The sequence below is a fragment of the Melospiza georgiana genome, chromosome 3 (assembly GCF_028018845.1).
Source record: "Melospiza georgiana isolate bMelGeo1 chromosome 3, bMelGeo1.pri, whole genome shotgun sequence".
NCBI classification, from domain to species: domain Eukaryota; kingdom Metazoa; phylum Chordata; class Aves; order Passeriformes; family Passerellidae; genus Melospiza; species Melospiza georgiana.
The window spans coordinates 95,741,828-95,762,873 of record NC_080432.1 but is presented as its reverse complement, the minus strand read 5'-3'; the positions used below and the strand labels follow the sequence as shown (position 1 = coordinate 95,762,873).

The window sequence follows — 21,046 nt, the reverse complement described above, 5'->3', positions numbered from 1 at the left end:
TAGAACTCCTCTTCTTTCAGAATTTTTAATTAAATAAATCTCCACATAGTAAATATTTGGAAAACTGCCACAGTCTGTTTTATACATTAATTTTGTGTATGAAGAAAATATGGCTGGTTTCCAATGGCAGTGAAATCAATAGCATATTATACAGCAGTGTAGACACAGAGGCTGCAGTTTGCACTCTTGCTGTTCCGACAAAAGCAGCACCCAAAGGAGAATCCACCCACAGAAAAGGACAACTGTGCCTGCATCTGCACATCCTCTCTGGGGGTTTCAGCAGGGAGAGGAGGCTCCTGACTGCACAGGTTAGGGAATCTGCCTAGAAAACATTCAGTCGGTGCAATTCAATGAAGGATCAAAAGCTGCAATAGTGCATTGATATTAATAGGAAGCGTAGGTAAATGATTCACAGGTTCTCAGGAACCATTGTGATTTCCTGTTCTGGATATTTTTATAATAAATGCTATAGAATTTCTCTCAGAAATTCTCACATAGAGCCTGTAATTTCTGATAGAGACTGAACATTCTTTTTGCTGTATATTTACAGGGTCCTCTAATGGGAAAAAAAACCCAAATCCACTAGCTTTAGTTTACACGTCTTTTATTACAGCCTGACATGCAGAACAGGGTTGTAGAGAAAACTTGTCATTCCTCAGATTATTATTTCAGGTTAGGGCTGAGACATTAAGAAGCATTAGAAAGGCTTTCATAAGAGAGCTACTAACTTTATTCAGTATTAATTACGCTGCTGCTGCTAAGATAGACACGACACATACATTTATCATGATGCAATCCAGAAAAGCTGGCAGGTTTCCTTTTTTAGTAAAAAAAGGTGGAAAAGAAACAGAGTCACAGAAAATTGAGGTGATTTGAAAAATGTGACATGTAACATGACAGGTTACTGTCTCAGCTACAAATAGATCAGTCATCTACACTCAACAACCAGCAAAGTGAGTTCCTGCCTTCTTCTTCTGTTTCAGAAGCAGCAGCTTGCTGTCAGATGGGATCATAGACTCTTCTTCAAGCATTATTATTTTCCTTTTTTTCAAACTTTCAGAGACCATAAGCTAGGTTTTCTTTAAAATCTACAGTAAAAAAACCGTTTACAAGGTCATTTCCCACAGGATGAATTCAAAATAAGCAAGATTATTCTTTAACTGAAATAACAGTTTAGAGATTGCAGTACATTAAAACAATTATTACCTTTCATTTTCCTTCACATAGAAGAATTTCACCATAACTAGGCTTGACCATGCATATATAATAACCATTTAAATTAACATGCAGCTATACAGGAAAACTATTGTGGCCAATCAGGGTTCTGTTGCAATTTTTTCCCTCTAGAATTATACACAAAAAAGAATCACAATAATTTCAGTAATCAGTTTTGAAAAAAAAATGTTACTCAGTACCCATTTCAGCAGAAAAGGGTCTCTTTTTTCACTCAGATTATTTTTAATGTCTCTAAATAATAATAGAAGGAACCTCTATTTTATACATTCAGCTATTGGCTGCAAACTACTAATCCTATGAAAAGGGAAAAGACAGCATAATGCAGCTCTGCCAGTCCCTTAATGTTCATTACTGCTGTTTTTTCTCCACTGGGACCAGAACAGATTGAATTGAAATTGCAGAGGCAGTTTAATAAAGATTATCCAGTATGAACTTTATTCAGTGTTTATATGTTTTGCTGTGAGCCTTGCTGTTTAACAGCATAAAGGCATCTCCTACATTCTTTTGTCGGTGATATCTGAATTCTTCCTGGAATATCTCCTGATGACTAGAAGCAGGACACACTCAAACACATACAGGGCTGTGGCTGTCAAGTTCAGATATTTGTATTATGAGATGAGCTACCTGCTTACATTACCAGCTGAAGGGAAAAAAAAAAGCCACACTAACAGCAAAAGACATAATAACAAATGCTAAATAGAAAACACAAGACAGAGAAATTATTGATTTCAAAAATCAGTAGAAAAAATTACTTGTTTTCTTCAAACATAACCTACCTTGATTTGCTAAAACCTAGGCAATGAAGAAATAATGGTAGAATTTCTTTACCAAACAAAATTAAACCATTTCCTAATGTAAATGATTTGTTGTTATCAATCTCTACTGACATGAGCTCTCAGTAGCAAGAAGATTTTACTTGGTTTAACATGTGAGGTAAAGTTAATATATAAAGTTAATTAATTTCACTCCAAAGTTGCTTTGTTACTGTTAACCCCAATTTAATGACTGTTCTATCTTTGCAGACTGATCTCTGCATTATTAGAAAAATGAAGAAGAAATTACATCACATATGCAGCATTCACTTTCTTCTGCCGGAGAGTTCTGAAAAATGAAAAGCAAGCAGATAGAATACAAATAAGGGTTAGCTCAGGTGTCTGTACAAGACATTTATTTTCTCTTAGTCAGATTTTTGAACCTCATTATTTGACCTCAGTGTCTCAACTGCGTGGGGTTCAAATCAATAAAGGACTGGTCAATCTTTCATTTAGCCAAGTCTATGTTCAGCCTTTGCTTTTTATAAAGATGGTCAGAATTCAGTACTTGTAAGACAGCTGTTGCAGCAAAATAATGCAGCAGAAGACTTGTGGGGGACTGGCAGAAAGCAGAATGAATATTTACGTCTGTCCTTTTTAGTTAGGAAGCTGGATTAGAATTCAGCATTGAACCAAAGCTTTTACAGAGTGCTGCTTCAGACACTGAAACTCATTATGTTTTGATGCAAACAGGTGAACCTGCTGTTTCAGTTGTTCTTCAGTAGAACAGAATTTGACCAGATGTTCACGTCTTCACGCTGATACATTTTATGACGAATTTTCATTGTAAAGCCAGACTCATTTAGATGTAGATGTATTACATCAATAGCTTGTGATAGAGTAAATGTTTTGGGGTTTATTTGTCTCTGTGTAAAAAAGATTCATCTTTTTCCTTCAGTCTAAAGGAAAACAATCTATACATATTTAGAATATGTCACTCCAGTAGATGAGGTCTGAGCAATGAAAAACTGAGAGAGAGAAGGTAAATATTTAGACAAGACTCAATTCAGCATCCACAGCTGTTCTCCTCACCTCAGAAAATATCCTTATTTTGTATGCAGGTAACCACCAATGATACATTATCTGCAGGGATGGATTGCCTGCCCTTCTACCGCTCATCTCCCGCATGCGGCACTGGTGATCATGCTGTTCTCTTTGGAAACACATCTGTGCTAAATACAAGACAACAGATCAATGGCTTAACTTCTTTCCTTGATGCCTCTACAGTCTATGGCAGTACCCGTGCTGTTGAAAACAAACTGAGGAATTTAACAAGCAAAGAAGGCCTTCTTAGAGTAAACTTAAAGTATTATGATAACCATCGGGAGTACCTGCCTTTTACAGACCAGATCCCATCCCCTTGTGCGCAGGACCCAAGCGCAGGTGGAGGTGAGAGGGTGGAATGTTTCCTGGCTGGGGACGGCCGCTCCAGCGAGGTGACATCCCTGGCTGCCATGCACACACTGTGGCTGCGGGAGCACAACCGCCTGGCGCGAGCCCTCAAACGCATCAACGGCCACTGGAGCGCCGAGACCGTCTACCAAGAGGCGCGCAAAATTGTCGGCGCTCTGCATCAGGTGGGCTGCTGGCTTGCTTGTCTACACACTGCAGTGAATATCTCACAAGAGAGCTCACAAAGCTTCAAACATGCTTCTGTGAGGGTTTTATGAGATCACGCTACCTTCTCTTTCCCACCTATTTCGGTGCTTCAAATATGGCATGTTTAAAGTTGGTTTTGCTTTCCACTTTCTAAATGCAATGTCCCGGTGCTTAGTCTGTCTAGGTACCTTAGTGCTCTGATTTTCATGACAGTTGATACATATTTATGCAGGCAACTCCAATGTCTATTTTGTCTATAAAAGAGGCCTTTTCAGATTATTTTTTCTTTTTTTTTTGGTAAGGGAAATTGTTTAAAAGTAATGTACGTCTCTGTATTTATATAATGTACAATATCTTTATTTTCTCACAGGTATATAATAAATAATAAATCCTCCGTGTAAAAATGCCAGTGAAGCTCTCAATGAAGTAGTAATGCACAAACGTCAGGGGCTACTGTTGACAGGAGATAGCAGGAGAAATAAGAATGGCAAAATACAGAAGAGTCCATATGAATGCTTACATTAGACATGTTTTCTGATTCTAACAGTATATTTTGTTTTCAGTACCAAAGGAGACTCTTTTGAAGATAAATTAGGGAAGGATGCAATAAAGCATCACTTTTCCGATAAAAAAATTTTCCTTTTTTCTGCCACAATTTTTAGACAGTGGAATAGATTATGAAGCACTTTTCCTTTAAGAAACCACCTACATTATCTAATGCATTAATACTTGCACTCAAAGCCATATAACTTCAGAGAAGTAACATACTTCACTTTATTGTTTTTAGTCAGCTCTTTTGAAATGTTTGGCTTTTTGTTTGCTTTAACCAAGTCAGCTCCTCTGCCATAAATATGCCATTTTCATTAAAAGAATGGCATTGAAGAGTCAGAATGGTTGTTAATACTTGCTAGAAGAAAATTGCAAGTCCAAAAGCAGATCTCTGTGCATTTATACCCTTCTGGTTTGCACCACAAACATAAGAGCCTGAAAGAAACAGCTTTGTGCACTGCATGGATCAGCACTGCTCATTATCTCTGCTGGTATCACAGACTAATGAGATTTGCCTGTGGCTCATTAGAAATGGGTTTGAGTTATCTCTAGCTGGTTTAGAGATATTCATTCAGGACAGATAATTGGAGTATCTCTATTAGTGTGGTATGTTAACTGGCACACTAATGACAGCTATGGTTGAACTTACCTTGAGATTTCCATGATCAACTTTTGTTTCAGTTGCTAGACATTTCTAAAATTCTCTTTTTTCGGAAGGAATACTTTCAAGCATGAGTCCTGCCTGTGGGTGTGTAATTATAGAGAATTGAATAAAAAAGCCTTTTCTTCTTTCTAGAAGAAAGACAAAAAAAACCTATTTAGACCATACTTTTCTTCCTGGATGTTTTTCTGGCACCATAAATATCTCTAGTGACAAGTATTTGATAATAGAACCTTGCCAAAGTTAGCAAACATAGCAATTGTCTGTTGATATCCTGAACAAAACAAGTTTTTTTTGGCTGCATTATACAGTTTCACTGATAAGGAGTAGTAACTGTCCTTTCTATTTCATGGGAATGACACATGCTCAACTTTATAAAGTTAATATACTGCAGTATACAGTGTTAAAGACATATTCTTATTTACCTCATCTTTTGTGCAAAAAAACATTTTTTCATTGTCATTTAATATGTGAAGGAAAAATGTTCAATTATGCAACTGCTAGTCTTAACATTACTATCTCATACATACGAAGTTTGCACACACCTATGCTGCTCTTTCTGGAGACAGCTTCCCCCGATGTGCCATTTGGATTATGAAACATGGATTATTTGGCACTAGTCAGACTGAGCAGGACTTCTGCAGATTAATCTGAATCCAATTCTCTTTGATTTATTACCAGATTTAGTACCAGAGAACGATCTCTGAATGAATGCAGTTGCTCCCACTTAATCCCAATTTTAGGTGACAACTGCTTTTAGTTTTCAGTGTACATGTAGGTGTTTATTTCACTTCCTTCTGCATCTGCTTGTGTTCTCTTAGCATCTTACATAGTCCAAGGCATGGGTTGAAAGTGGTTTAAAGTCTCTCTTCTGAGACTTATATAAATTAACTGCTTGGATGTGAAATTAGATTATTAGATAGCTCCTCTCAGAACTTGAAATTATAAAGAATAAATAGATAAACGATATGTCTTATAAAATAGTATGTATTGAATAATGTCTGAACTCGTGTTTATAAAGTGTATAGTTTAGACTATTAATAAAACTATAATAATGTGTTCATTTTTTTTATTAAAAATTGAACTCTTGTAAAATCACCTTTTACCCAAAAGTTTAGGACTTTAACATCATTTTCATCATCTGTAAATCCTTTAGTATTTTCAATGAGAACTGCAAACTAACCATGAGTAGCACTTTAATGAATTAGACATCATTGCTATATTTGATAGTTCTCTATTTTTTTCTGCAATGTTTTCCAAGTGCTGAAGTTTCATTTAATTGACACTACACTATCTCAGTGAGATATCATTCCTCTACAGTTATAGCTGGCCAATGGCAATGACAAGACACACTTTTGGCCTTACTCATCCTTATGGTGGTTCACATATTTTTATATTCACTCGTCCAACCTTTTTTTTTGTTTTCCCGTTCTAACCATTGTGTCCCACTCCCACCCACTTTGGGGTATACTTGTAGAGGCTTTTGAAAGGAAAGTCTCCTGAACCCTATGAAAAGTGGTAAGAATTTCTGGATCTTTTGCATCTAATTGACAATAATGTTTAGCTGTAATTCTGCCTTCTGAATGAGAAGAGTGCTGCCTTTAAGAGTAATATCCTGACTGACTTGCAGTATTCTATTGTTTAGAGGTCAGGATTCAATTACTTTTTCTGTAAACAGTGCACATGGGATTCATGATATGATGCAAAATCTATACAAAGCCTTTTCTGACTCTCAGATGGTGTTTCTATCTGGATACTTACCAAATTATTGGCAGAATTGCTAAGAAATTTGTGTTTTATTTTCTCTGGTATGACTAAATGAATAGCATTTAAATGATCTTAATTTCTCAGTTAATATATGGTTATATAGAATAAAAAGGTCATATTAAAGCATCAAGCATATGGGCCTCTGTTTAAAACACAGTGCTCATCTGTCATAATTTTCCACTAAATTAAACTGTTGGAACAACGACTGTCATGAGATAGTAGAAATATTGATGTTACTGATTAAAATTGTTTTTTTCATGAGCTTTCTGCAGAGTTTGGATGTGATGCTATGAGGTGATGAATGTAGCCTAAGAGGAATCTGGATTACCACTAATCTCATAAATGTGACAGAGTTGAGACCATGCAGTAACTTGCAGGTTCAGACTTAGGATATCCACATACATTCCTAATGCTCCTGCAAACACACAAAATTTAACATTTTTTTAACAAACAGACTCAAAGTAAGCCAGAAATGATGGAGCCATTCATTATGTTAGCTTGTGATTTCTTTCCCATAGAGTCGCTTGCTGTCTGATTTTATTGACATATTTTGTAACAAGCACATTCCTTTGTTTCCACAAGAGAATCTCATTTAAAGAAAGAATACTCTACTGAACGAAAGTACTGTGCTTATTTATGCAAGCAAATAAACATTTTATGTCATTATCTGAGAGAAGGAACTGCATGCAAAAGAATTTTAACAAAAATAATTTTGATGCTTGTCAGCTCTTAACATCTTCTTTCAAATTTATATATAAGTCAGTTGTAGGAACCTGTAGTGAGCCTTTCCTTGACTTCACACAGACAAATTTGTCCACATCCAGAGACTATACACAAATGCTTGATGCCATTTCATATGGGCTTCTTTGGCATCTTCCAGAAGCAGTATTTTATTCTTCTGTATTAGTAACAACTTTAGCCTGTATGGTCTAAAACTCACCTCTACTTGATGGAGCCTCATTTAGCCTTTGGATGTTTCTATCAAACAGATGCCTCTCCTAGGGGAGGGGAGGCAGGCATGAGACCCCTTTTTACCCTTAGCCTTTTAATTTTTGTGTCTTGAAATGGCAACCCCTCTTTCCTTATCAAGGCAATTAGAAATGAAGATGTTGCCTCTGGAGCAAATGGAAAATCTGAGTTGCCCTTTCCTTCAGGGAGTCTAGCCTTTCTGAGCAGCTTAGCCAGGGATTTCATTTAAAATAAGCCAAATAATTAGTCATGCCAGGATTTTTGTATCCATGACTAACCTACTCCTCCATGAGGTCTTTGATTGTAAAAACTATATCTAAAATTAGAACTGCTGTCTTGCAAAACCTTTATGAATAAAGCAAAAGATTAGCTTTTCAAATGACAGTGTCAGTATTAGTTTCTTGCAATAATTTCATTTGTTTCATATGCTGCATTAAAGGAGATGCAAAAGGGATTCTAACATACTGTCTTTTACATATTTTGTTCACTGCACAACCTAACCTGAAAAACTAAACCTCTACTTTCTGAGGAAAGTGATCAAATTGTGGAAAGGTTTGCTTGTCTGTGCTCTGTGCCTAAAATAAAAATACAAGTTTTTTATAAGGTCATTTTATGCCAGCTAGTTTTTCAATATGCACTATATCAAGTTCAAAGTACATTTGTCCGTATATTCACTGCATATTATATTGAATCTATGAGGTACTTTATGGAGTTCATTATGCTTCATATTTATCTCATATTGCTTTATTGAGTTCAGCATAATCTTTAACCTATAATGCATTTTCATTTTATTTGGTACATTAGAATATTTTCCCCTCTTTCCTTTTGTCATGATTACTACTATGCTTTTCCATGCCACTATAATACTATTACATTATAAAAGCATTTGACAGAAGGTGTTTATCAGTCTTTTCATTTTTGAAGTGTATTTTTTAGAAGTCTATAAATTGGTTTAAGTTTAGTATAAAATGTCTACAAGGAGATTTTGGGCACCAGTATTTTAAAGCCTCATCATTTCAAATTTAAAAAAAAAAAAGGATTTGTGTCACAAACATATGCCTGAAAATAGCATCTGTTCACATTAGAAAGCATTCTTGAAAGATATTATAGTCCTTCTTGCCTTCATTGCCATTTTTAAGGCCATTATAACTTACATTTTTAATCTCAATGCACCTCCTGTGAGCTGGATTACCCCTGTGGTTTGTAAATGAGCAGCACTGGTAATCTCTGCTCAGGAGGCTTTGGTCTAGCATCTATGGTAAGACCTAACAGGGCCTGACTGCTGCACTGCTCTGAGCTGCACCACCAGTTCTCTCTGATCATTTGTCCCCTTGCTGCAAAAATAAGACTGATATTGTTTTCCAGGTAATACTGCTCTTACTTATGCCAAATGCTTGGGCACAGATGAACGAAGATAAAAAGCATTTAGCACCTGGGATTAGTTAGTATTCATCTATAAAAAAGCTGAAATATGTTTCTTTTTCTTTTCTTTCAGATTATTACTTTAAGAGATTACATTCCCAAAATCATTGGTCCAGATGCTTTTAATCTGTATATTGGCCTTTATATAGGTTATGATCCCACAGTGAATCCTACAGTTTCTAATGTATTTTCAACAGCTGCTTTTCGTTTTGGTCATGCAACAATCCAACCAATAGTAAGGCGATTGAATCCACAGTATTTAGAAGATCCTGAACTCCCAAATCTTCATTTGCATCAAGTTTTCTTTAGTCCCTGGAGACTCATTAAAGAAGGTATGGTCTTATTTAAACTGCTTCTGTTGTTCTTTGGTCTTTTTCTCCCCAGAATACTATAACATTTTCAAAGTAACTTATGCTGAATTAGGAATTGAAGCATTTATTTAATTAAATAATTTTTTAAAGTTGTTGACTGGGTTCCAAAGCACTAAAAACAACTTGAATTATTTTTCTCAATTAAATAGTTGACTAAATTGGAAGAACATTACTCTCCAGATCAAGCCAGTTTGATATATCAGCAATAGAAAGATGAGTGATGATGAAGACATTTCTGGAATTTTTGTGTATGAATTTATTAACAGGTTGCAAGTTCTTTTATACCTGAAGAAGATGAAGCTCCTCCTTCATACCACAATTACTTTTTCTTTAAACTAAAGGAGATTTTCGCATGTGTCTGAATGTAAAAACCTATGTGGACAATGTTTTAAAAACATGGAAACATATATGTATTCACATTTGCTAAAAAAGTTATAATGGTTTACATATATGCTATAATAGCATCATTTTTTTTATTTTTAAAGGAGGCTTGGATCCTTTAATAAGGGGTCTTCTAGCACATCCAGCAAAACTACAGGTACAAGATCAACTGCTGAATGAGGAGTTAACAGAAAAACTGTTTGTGCTGTCCAATAATGGTTCACTTGATTTATCGTCATTGAATTTACAACGTGGCCGTGATCATGGACTCCCAGGTCTATTGATTTTTCTTGAGTTTTTCTTCCAACTGCTTACTGAAGTATAACTGCTTATATTTGGGATGTAATCATAAACTTTTAAATAGTAGCTTTTGTAATCAGAAAAGTCAGTTAAGGCTCTTTTAAAATATACATTGCTAATATTCTTAACTTTGATGGAAAGTATTTGACAGTTTTGAGATTAAAACCAGCTGGAACCAGTTGTGAGAAGTGGGGCTTTCTGCCTGAAGCAGCCGCTCCCCATCAGCAGGCTGTCCCCAGCCTGTGGGATAGGTCAATTCAGGCACAGCCTCACCAGCTCCACCAACCACAGAAGGTGTTGACAGATGTCTTCAGGAGTGCTATAGATGGCTTAGTTAGGTACACTCTGCATTTTGATAATAATTACATGTTTGTCACTGTTTTTTGCATTTTTTACTCCAGTCAGCCCAGGGTAAGATTGAACTAACAGTCAAGGAGTTAATAGCCCATCAGACCATGGATAAACCTGCTTAGAGAAAGACTGCTGGAGCTTAATTCAGAGCCTGCCATAATTTCTCTCATCAATTTAATCAGTAATAGTAGACCTTTCTTATACTTGTCTATGACTATGATCAAGATTGTCAAAATCCAGTCCTTATAAATTTTTAAATTTCATATATCATGTCTAACAGACAAATCTAATCTTCCTTTAAACATCACATTTGCAGGTTACAATGAATGGCGAGAATTCTGTGGCTTGCCAAAACTGGAAACTCACGCTGACCTGAATACAGTAATAACCAATCCCAATGTCACTGAAAAAATCATGGAATTGTACCATAATCCTAACAACATTGATGTTTGGCTTGGCGGTCTCATGGAAGACTTTCTTCCAGGTGCAAGGACTGGTCCCCTGTTTGCATGTATAATTGGAAAGCAAATGAAAGCACTAAGGGATGGTGACCGGTGAGTTTATTATGAGTCAAATTGTGTAGAAACACAGTAGCAATGGAGATTTTACAGCCACTTAAATATGCTTCAAACAAATCATTCTCTACCCCTTGCACATTTTTGTCTTAGCTCTCTCAGTTTTGTCAGGTGAGCTTTTGATTTTTCTTCTTTGGCTGCTACATAGTCTCAATTACAGATGACATGGAATTTTTTTGTTTCTATGGTACTGAGGTGTCCAGCTGAGCACTCCTGCTGAAAATGCAAGGTGCCACCAGGAGTTAATTGTGTCAGGGGCCAGTAGCTCCTGCAGGGATGGATGTAGGACTGTGCAGGATTTATTCCCCCTGAGGGCTGCACTGGGCTCAGGGGCTGGAAGAACCTCAATATTTTATTTTGGCAACTGCAGCGAAGTCAGAAGGGATAGGAAAAAGCTGCAATTCAGTCCTCATAGAGGGGATAATAAAAACACCACATACTTGGCCTTATGTGAATTGGGACTGCCGAGTGTTCCCAGAGGTACTTCACTGGACACAGCATAGGATGTCAGTTCAACCAACCCTGCACAAGTGCCACCAGGATCTTGTGCCAGTACAATCCTTCATACCAGAAAAGCAGGAGGAATGCAGCTTTAGGTCACAACAGGGCACAAGAAGCAGTTTATATCTTGCTTCTGGTCATGAAGCAATTAAAAAACCAAACTTTTTTTATTTCTGTCATGTACTTCTGGCAGTAATTTTGGATCTTATGAGACAACTAATTTAAAACTGCTCACACCATGCTAGCAGGGGTGTTTAAGTACTTCTGGTTCTTACAATGACCTTTAAGCTCCTCTAAGTCACTGTTATGGAAAATAACCATTATGGAAATAATCATCCAAGGCAGAATTTAAATCTGAACTTTAAAAAATGTTAATTAATTAGCTCACAAGAAAAAGCAATGCTAATCATAAAGGTAACATTTCATTTGCAGAAATTGTATAGACAACAAACATTCTACTCATCTGTGTTAAAAACATGGTTGAAAGTCCTCTGAATTGTACAGGCATAGTTTTCCCTATCTGAGGAAGGAGTATCTATGGAAGTCTTTTCATCCTCCATTCTATTATTCAGTACCTTACACAGTTACTTAACATTCAGTGTCTTATAATGCTACCTGGATTAAATAAACATAAGCCTAATTTAATACATTAACTCCAAATTGAGAAAAAGAGAGCTCTAACAATAAAAGAATTCCCCAGGTTTCTGCCACAAAGTTTGTGGCAGTTAACTTAAATATTAAATGGTATTCTGTCATTAATAACAAAGAAACCACCTAAGAGAATTTAGAAGTATATAACAACACATTATAGTTGTCACATAATAATGGAAAAGCATCTGGCCAGGTAGTGTTGGGCGTTACCTATAACTGCACCAGGGACACTGCATACACTAGATATCCCAATTGACAGGTCTGGATGCAGGGATTTAAAAGTAATTCTTCTAATGTATTCTTTAAGTTCAGAAATCAGGACTACCTGGAATTGTCATCTAAACTCTGAATTCTGATAGCCCTAAATCATTTTTTCAGTAATCTCACAAAAAATAAAAGGTTTTCTTCTACCTACTCAGGCAATGTCTTAACCACATCACCTGAAATAACTTGTTTCTGATCCATCAGCCTTCTTCCACCTCTTCTTCCTCTGAGCATTTTTGCAATCTCAGTATTTGAAATATTTGGGCAAATTTTCTGAAGTTTTAACATACTTTGCAAAGGGGTTTGGTCACCTGATGCAGAAAGAATGGAATAAACCAAAATGTTTGTTAAAGTAAACACCTGTCTCTTTGGTATATTAAAAAATCATTTTTCATCTAGGCCTGTAGATAAAACTGAATTTTGTGATGAAAGTAGAATAGGTTTTAATGTACATGAAAGGGGATGTGACAGATGTAGAGCTGAGTGGAGAAATGTCTTTGATAGCTTTGTTTATAGGAAGTGGCCTTGGAATCATGAGAGAGGTTTCAGGATGCTCTGAGTAGTTTAGGAACAGTGTGCAGGCGAGGTATAGGAGGAATTTCTTTCTTTTTTCCCCTTTAGTCCCCCCATCTCTCCCCATTTCTTGCCACAGTGCTGCTGAGGTATGGAACATTTGCTCCACCCCTGGTTCTGTACCTCCTTCTTCAATTTAGGCAAAGTGGGATGGGTTTTTTAACAAATTAGGCTTCTGAAGATAACTATTGGCCTAGAAATAAAGCCAGTTTTCCAAAATTTCACATGCACTTACCTTATCCACCAGATATGCTCCTGTTGGCAGCAGGATCCAATTTGCCTTGAAAAGCCACCCTAGGGCACACTGGCAGTCCTCATCCTCCCCACAACACAAACACAACTATCAGACTTCCCATCTGTATGGCACCTTTACAGGCAGCTCATAAAAATCTTCAAATACTGCACATGTGCCAGGTTTGCATAGAGTCCACAGTCCATATTGCTGTTCTGTTTTATTCAGGAAAAACACCCCACAAACTCACAGACTTTCTAGAAGCCTCAGCCGTGAGCCCCCTGTATTACGAATCATAAGTCCTCTGTTAAACCTGAGCTCAGTTTCTATAGTGTGATCACTCCCATACTCTACTGCTGACTATGCTCAGGCATGTTACCCCAAATCCTGCCTAGCATTTGGGAAAATCCTAACTGGCCTGGCCTGAGTACCACAGGGAACTAAGCAGTGTAGCAGTGCTTATCACCATTTAATTTACTAATAGAGATTTTAAATCAAGCTCTCCAGAAGTATTTTTGCCATTAATGACACTTCTTTATATACAAATGTTTGTCTTTCCTTTTCCCCTCATTGTTTTCTTTCCTTTAACCTTTGAATGTATATGTGTATGCATACATATATATTTTATATAATGTCACCATTTAACAGATACACTTTTGTAGCACCAACTGGTTCCTCTGCTCTGACGCCACACTCCTGACAAAAATAAACAGGTCTTGTCTATTCCAGACAGTCCTCTTAGCTTACTTTTTGTATGATCAAAAACATAACTACTATCTTATGTTTTTCTGCTGTAATTAATCTGCATATTTACAGGTTTCTTAGCAAATTAAATGGTCCTAGTTAACCAGAGAAGCATTCAACAGTACCTGTTTTCCTAGCAATCATTCAGTAAGAGCAAGCAGAATTCAAAAGCTTTAGTATGGGGAAATCTATTATGGTTACTCCTCTCAGTCTTCTGTAATTTATGCTTTAACAATTTATGAGTGAACAGCACATATCAGTGTGCATAGGAGTAAGGATCCAGTCCAATCAAGTCTGTCTCAAGTTTTTGTCTCAGGATTGTAACTTTTTTTGTGGACCAGTTTAATCAATGAAAAGCAATTCTGTTGGCTTTAACACAAGACCCAAGTTGACCAGCATATCAGACTCACACTAGCCTTTTTATGACTGGTTCTGTATGGTCATGGCATTTACTCTTCTTATTGTTATATTCACCTATTTTACTGTAATTCTTATTTTTGGTCTTTTATATAACATACTTACTTACTGCGTAAGTAAAAATAGCCAGCCCTTTGAATTTGATATTTTCAGAAAAAGTTTATATTATTCTTTCCAGATTTTGGTGGGAAAATGATGATGTTTTCACAGAAGATCAAAAGCAGGAACTCAAAAAACATTCACTGTCCCGCGTGATTTGTGACAACACAGGAATTTCTGAAGTGCCAGCAGATGCTTTTCAACTTGGAAAGTTTCCACAGGATTTTAAGCATTGTAACAATATACCTGGGATGAATTTAGAAGCTTGGCAAGAATTTTATCAGGAAGGTAATCTGTAGTTACCAATCATTTTGGAGGGGAAGGGAGGGGAGGAGAGAGCAGGGGAGGGGAGGGACAGTAAAGAGCAGTTGAAGTTCTGACCTTGGTTCTGGTAGATCTTAAATTACTGGTCTGGGTGAGACCTTTAGTATTTCTATCACTTAGAAGTGGGATTATAGAATCATAGAACATTTTGGCTTGGAAGGGATCTTTATAAGACATCTAGTTCAACTCACCTGCAATGACCAAGGACATATTCAATTATATCAAATTTCTTAGACCCCTGTGCAATCTGAATCCAAATGTTTCCAGGGATGGGGCATTCACTTCTCAGGACAACTTGTGCCAGTGTTTGAGCACTCTTTTGTGGCAATGACATATTCTCTGAACAGAGACAGACATAATTCTCTTCCAAGATTTTCCTGGGAAGCTGTGATAAAGCTCAAAGAAAACAATTCATATCTCTACTTGCTGCACCTGTTGTTGTGCACATGTGGAATGTGTTATGGAGATTGTTTACCAAAGAGTGATTTCTTAATTGGACTCTGGTGATGGTGTTTTGATTGATTGACCAATTAGGTCAAAGCTGTCTGGCAAGGGTTATGGGTTTTTCATATAGTGGAATATAGTATAGGATAGAGTAGTGTAGTAGCAGTAACAATAAAGTGATTGATCAGCCTTCTGCAATCATGGAGTCAATGCTCATTATTCCCTGTTCACGGGATTGCTGCTACAATGCTCTTGTGAAAAACTTGTTCCTTATATTTAATCTAAATCATTCCTCTTTTAGTTTAAAAACGTTATCCCTCATCCTATTGCAAGAGGTTCTGATAAAAATTTTGTGCCAATCATTCTGAAAAGGTTTGGTTAAATTAGGAGACTGCAAAAAGATTTCCCTAGAGCCTTTTCTTCTCCAGGCTGCAACAACAACAACCCTAGCTATCTCAGCCTCTTTCTTCAAAGGATAGGTGCTCCAGCCCCTCCAGCTCCAGCCCTCTGATTATCTGTGTTACCCTACTCTGGACTTGATCCAACAGGCCCATGTCCTACTTATGTTGCAATGCTAGTTTTGTGAGGATCACAAGTCAAACATGTTGTATCCCATATAAATTCTTTTCCATAAATGAGCAATGAAAGCCTTGATCACCTTAAAACATGTGAAAATTTTCACTGAAGGTAATGTTTATAACAGTAATGAAGAATACCATCCATTTGTAAGTATAAGGGGATGTCATAGTTTGACATGGGATATCAAATGTTTAATGTTTTAAAAGCCTGTAATACAGACTTTCTATTTGTAGATGAACTATGTGGAACACCAAAGAGTGTGGAAAATGGTGATTTTGTATACTGCTCAGAATCTGGAAAATCTATAGTGACCTATACATGTCACTATGGATTTCAGTTACAAGGAGAAGAACAATTAACCTGCACAAGCAAAGGATGGAACTTTGAGGCCCCAGATTGTATAGGTATCTATTATTATTATTTATTTATTTATGAGTTTTCTAACATCAAATGTCCACCATAGCTCATCAGATGTGAATTCACTCCTATGCTTTCTTGTAGTTAGCATCCTGGGGTTATAGGTGTAATAGCACAAAAATGTGAAACCCTCTCCCAGAATCTCTATCTCAATTTCTACCCATCCTGATTCAGCAATCAAGTTGATGATAGGAAAATGGCACTAAAAATTGCCCGATTAAGCAAAAATCAAGTCTATTAACAACCAGTGGGAGGGAGGGGGAGGAGAAAGTGAGGGAAAAGGCAGCAAATCAGAATTATACATTGCTTCCTCCTACATTGAACATAACAGCATGACAGATAGTTGTCATTTTTCTGGCATTGTTTCAATGGATACTCTAGATAAAAGCTGAACTATGCACCACTAGGTCATGTGTCATCCTAATAATTTTAGTAATAGTGAAAAAAAAAAACATTCTGTGAAGTGAATAAATGAAATTAAGGAAACTAATAATCACTTTATGTCCAACCTCCCTCTCCCAAATAGCTGTGAAAAGATTTGCCAGAATTTAATTACTTCTGCAGGTACAAAAGTAGAGCGGGTGAAAAACTCAGCAAAAGGACATATTTCTGGCACATTTTCACAGGAAATCTTTTCTGTTATTTTAATAATTCTTTAATCTTCTCTTTTCTTTTTGCCTTTTACTGTTTAATAGAATAGGTTAGAAAGAGAATGTGGCAAATTATTCAAGACTTTCACTCTTCATGTTATGAAGAATGAATTCTCTTCACATTTCAAATGTGTGCTTTTATAATGGTGCTGTGTGTACATATATATGTATATATGTAAGTGTGTGTGTGTGCACATTCATATTCCTCTGCTTTATAAGAACATGAGAGAAAACTAAACCCAAAAAGGCTGTGTTTCAGAATATATTATGGATGGTGGTAAAATAATTTGAGTGCAAGTGCTGCAGCTCATCCACAATAAAGTCTGCTTATCGGTATTTCTGTGATAGCGGAATAGAAAGCTCTTCATTCTAATTGTATACCTGGTATGGAAAAAGTCAAATGAAATTTGCAGCTCTTTCCTTTATTCACACCCTATTTATCCACTGAATTCCTCCCACATAAATACTATATAAAGAAATAAAGCTGTTAAATGAATTATAATAAAACCTTTTCAATAGATTAATGTTCTGGCAGTGAATGGAATAAATAAGTTAAATGAGCGAATCATTCCTTGTCCTAGTTTCTTTTAATATGTTCAGTAATGTAAACAAAAGACTGTATATCTGCTATAGGAAAACAAGCTGCTGCATATATTAAAAAAGCAATGCCTTTATTAAAGGAAAAACCATCAAAACCCACTTATGCAGATGCTGCTTGAGTTTTACAGTAGAAAGCACTTTGTTCCACGCATGCCTGTGCAATATGTTCCCATTCTTTTAAATATTCAGCAAATTAGGGATAAATCAAGCAATATAATGAGGAGGATAGAGCTTAGCATTTCTGCAGATGGTTTCAAAATTATATGCTGCTCTGGAAAAGACAGAGTGGCTTGTTGGCAAAAGCATAGGATTCTGAGAGCTGTTAATTCCCGCTTACTAACTTGGGCTTTGACTGAAATCATTTCTATTGATTCAGGAAGTCATTTAGTGCTAGAATATGCCACCTTCCTTTATATTAAGTGATGTCATACTCCTGATAGATGACTATTTTGATTTAGTAAACTATTGCTCTCTGATTAGCAGGGTAGACTGGTCAGATCTGACATGCACTATTTAGTGATGAAGAAGTGTTAGTTACTTAGCAGAGAGCATGACTACGGATCTGTAGAAGTGGAATTGGCACATTTGAATTACAATGCAGGCAAAGGTGCAGGTTTTCTTTCCTGGATGATGATTAAGGCAGTGAACATTGACTCAAAATTTAGTTTTGAAGTGAGTAATACACAGAAATCTTCATCCTGAACAACAGATTCTTTTCCTGCTTCAAAGAAGTGTTATGAAAGTTATTGCTTCTTAAGGGTTCTGAAGTCTTAGATTTTTTCCTCCATGTTAGTCTTTTGACCATCTTAGTTGACAACTATCTTTATGCAAAGCTACTTTTTTGTACTAAAATGTGAGAGAATCAGGCTGATCCTATTTCTGATGATGGAAAGTGGTCTCAGTGACAATGATAAACTAAGTCAGTAAATACAGGTCAATTTGTAATACTGATTGAAAATAACTACTAGCATTGAAGTAGTAGATCAAACATTGTGATAGAGAAGGAAAGGAATAAAACCAAAAAGAGAAGACACTGAAGACTTGACTACTTGTCTACATATGATTTTACAATGTTTCACAGGTCCACTGGTCAGAAACATTAAACAAGGTGTCAGATATACAGAACCAATTGGAAAGTACCTAAAATAACGGTGGACACCTACTTTTAGTCAACTAAATTCATTCATGCAAGTAAATATTACACAGAAAGAAGAAAGTTGCAAAAATATGCAACTGCTGTTTACCATTTCATCGCATAACCAGAAAGTGAGAGTGAAAGATCTTGAAAGGCCTCAAGAACAGTATGTGTATGCACATTTTCCAGTGGATAATTGTTTATCTGCTCAACATTCTGCTAGGATATTGTCATTTTACAGAATTTATATAGCATCTTGAAACAACCATTCTTGCAGTGATATCACAAATTGTGGTTATAAAGTTTGTAACCAAAGCTAACCTGAAAATTTGACTTCTCAAAATCATGCGTGGACGTGTACAGAACTGTGTCTGCATTATTATTTTCATTATGTCTGTAGAGCACAGGATGAAAACATTTATGGAGAATAAAGTCAAATCTTAGGACATAAACACATGCAAGAAGAGCTCTCAAGTTTAGGATTTGCATTTTTGAAAATTCATCCAATTTCCATTTGTGGCTTTTGGAGGATTATGAAAGCAACATTTTTTTTCATCATCTCCAGCTTTAAAACAAACAAACAAAAAATCAAAACAAAGCAATAACAACCCTGTATTTTGTCCTTTAAACAGTAACAATATAGATTTTTATCATCTGTCTCATTGAAAATGTACAATGCCTTTCATTTATGAATCCTTGTAAAAAGTATTTATGAGAAATTAGTAATCCCTTTGTAATTTGTAATTGTTATTGATCAGTGTGTACTTATTTTGCAGACATCAATGAATGTGAAAATGAAATTAATCCACCATGCCATCCTTCTGCTATATGCATTAACACTAAAGGCAGCTACAAATGTCTCCACACTGATCCCTACAACCTGGCAGAAGATGGAAGAACATGCATTGGTAATGGCTGTGAACCTACTGCCCATTAAAATGTTCTTTGTTCCACTTTACAATGCTGTAAAAATTCAGCAGATTACATTTTATTGAAGACCTGTTAGCATATGTGAAAAATCTCTACACACCCATGGGCATAAAGATACAGATTCTGTAAATGAAAGTGTTGAATAAATAATTCTGATACATAAATAAGCTTTTCATTTCCATTCCTATTGCATATGAACCACTAAGTATTTCCTGACAGTGCATATGAGGAGGGAATCAAATTTGTCTCAGTTTCTCCTAGTCAGTATCTAAATTCAGCATTTAAATATTAACTAAGTTCTACTTGACACATTTCAAAACTGTCAACCCTTTCAGAGCTAGCAGAAATTATGCATTTTCTTGGGGTTTTCTACTTTTCAGCATGCATGGAAGCTGTATGGTAGAAGTTTAGGGGGAATATGAGTGCGGTTGCCCTCTAAAGCTGAGCAATACCTGCTCTGGGGAAACCTCCATGAAACCTACAATTCAGACTCAAGTGGATGGGTATTTGCTTTACCTGAGTGCCCAAGGGAAGCACACAATGTTTAAACCCCTCAGTTCTTGCAGATAGAGTGCTGTACGCCACACAATCATAAGCACACTGAATCTCACTGGTAGTAAATTACTTTCTTCCTGTTTCAGCAACTCCTTGGTTATGATGTGGGACTACACTGTCCCTGATTATTAATTGCTCTAAGGAAACAAGATGATAATTCCACAGGGAAGAAAAAAAACCAAAAAACTTAGTTGCAAAAAAACATCTCTTCAATTATGTGAGGTATATCCAGTCAATTTTCCAGCTGTATTTCAGGGTCACATGAGCAATCCAACCAGTGAGACCGCATTCTTAAAAATGACACCTTAAGCAAGGCCACATGACTTCATCAAAGGCCCAGGAATGAAGTACAATGGGAGACTGCACTAGCCCAGAAGACACTCCAGTAGAAAAGCTTCCCCAACAGGAGGTTGCCAATATGGAGCTACCTCTCTCTTGCTGTAGAAAAAGCAAATGCAAATCTTCAGGGCCTAATTTTTATGAGACTAGACTAAAAAGTTATAATGGTAGCCATTCAGAGTTCCATTTGAATCAGAAAACAGGAAAAAACCCACTTTTTTTTTTTAGGTGTTTCTTAACTTTATTATTTATTCCTTTATCCAATCAACCATGGTTACATTTTTTTATTCCTCTAAATTCAGAGACAAAAATCTGCTTTCAGATTAATTTAAAGCAATTAATTTAATTCTTTAAATTAATTTCTTTATTTAAAAATTTAATTTAATTCACTGTTGTTGAATGCAACAAAGATAACATGAGGACACTGCATTGGCATATGGCTGCTGTTGCAGCATGTATGTGCTATGGACTTCCTGATCAGGAAGAAATAGATGGGTCTTTCTTCAAACAACTGAAGGAATCTTTGTGTCCACAGACCCTGGCCCTCATGAGGAATTTTACCCACAGTTGTAAGGGACAGCACAGCAGGGCACATGCAA

At 36.3% G+C, this 21,046-nt stretch overlaps 1 protein-coding gene across 1 annotated transcript in view; it reads left to right on the top strand.

The window, feature by feature from the left end:
• TPO (thyroid peroxidase) overlaps positions 1-19,560 on the top strand; it is a 36,750-nt gene extending 17,190 nt beyond the window's left edge. The window contains exons 7-13 of the mRNA XM_058020880.1: positions 3,110-3,625; positions 9,089-9,347; positions 9,872-10,042; positions 10,735-10,972; positions 14,554-14,762; positions 16,055-16,225; positions 19,400-19,560. Coding sequence (XP_057876863.1) covers positions 3,110-3,625; positions 9,089-9,347; positions 9,872-10,042; positions 10,735-10,972; positions 14,554-14,762; positions 16,055-16,225; positions 19,400-19,560 — 1,725 coding nt within the window. The remainder of the gene's footprint in view (positions 1-3,109; positions 3,626-9,088; positions 9,348-9,871; positions 10,043-10,734; positions 10,973-14,553; positions 14,763-16,054; positions 16,226-19,399) is intronic.
• The last annotated feature ends 1,486 nt before the right edge of the window (positions 19,561-21,046 follow it).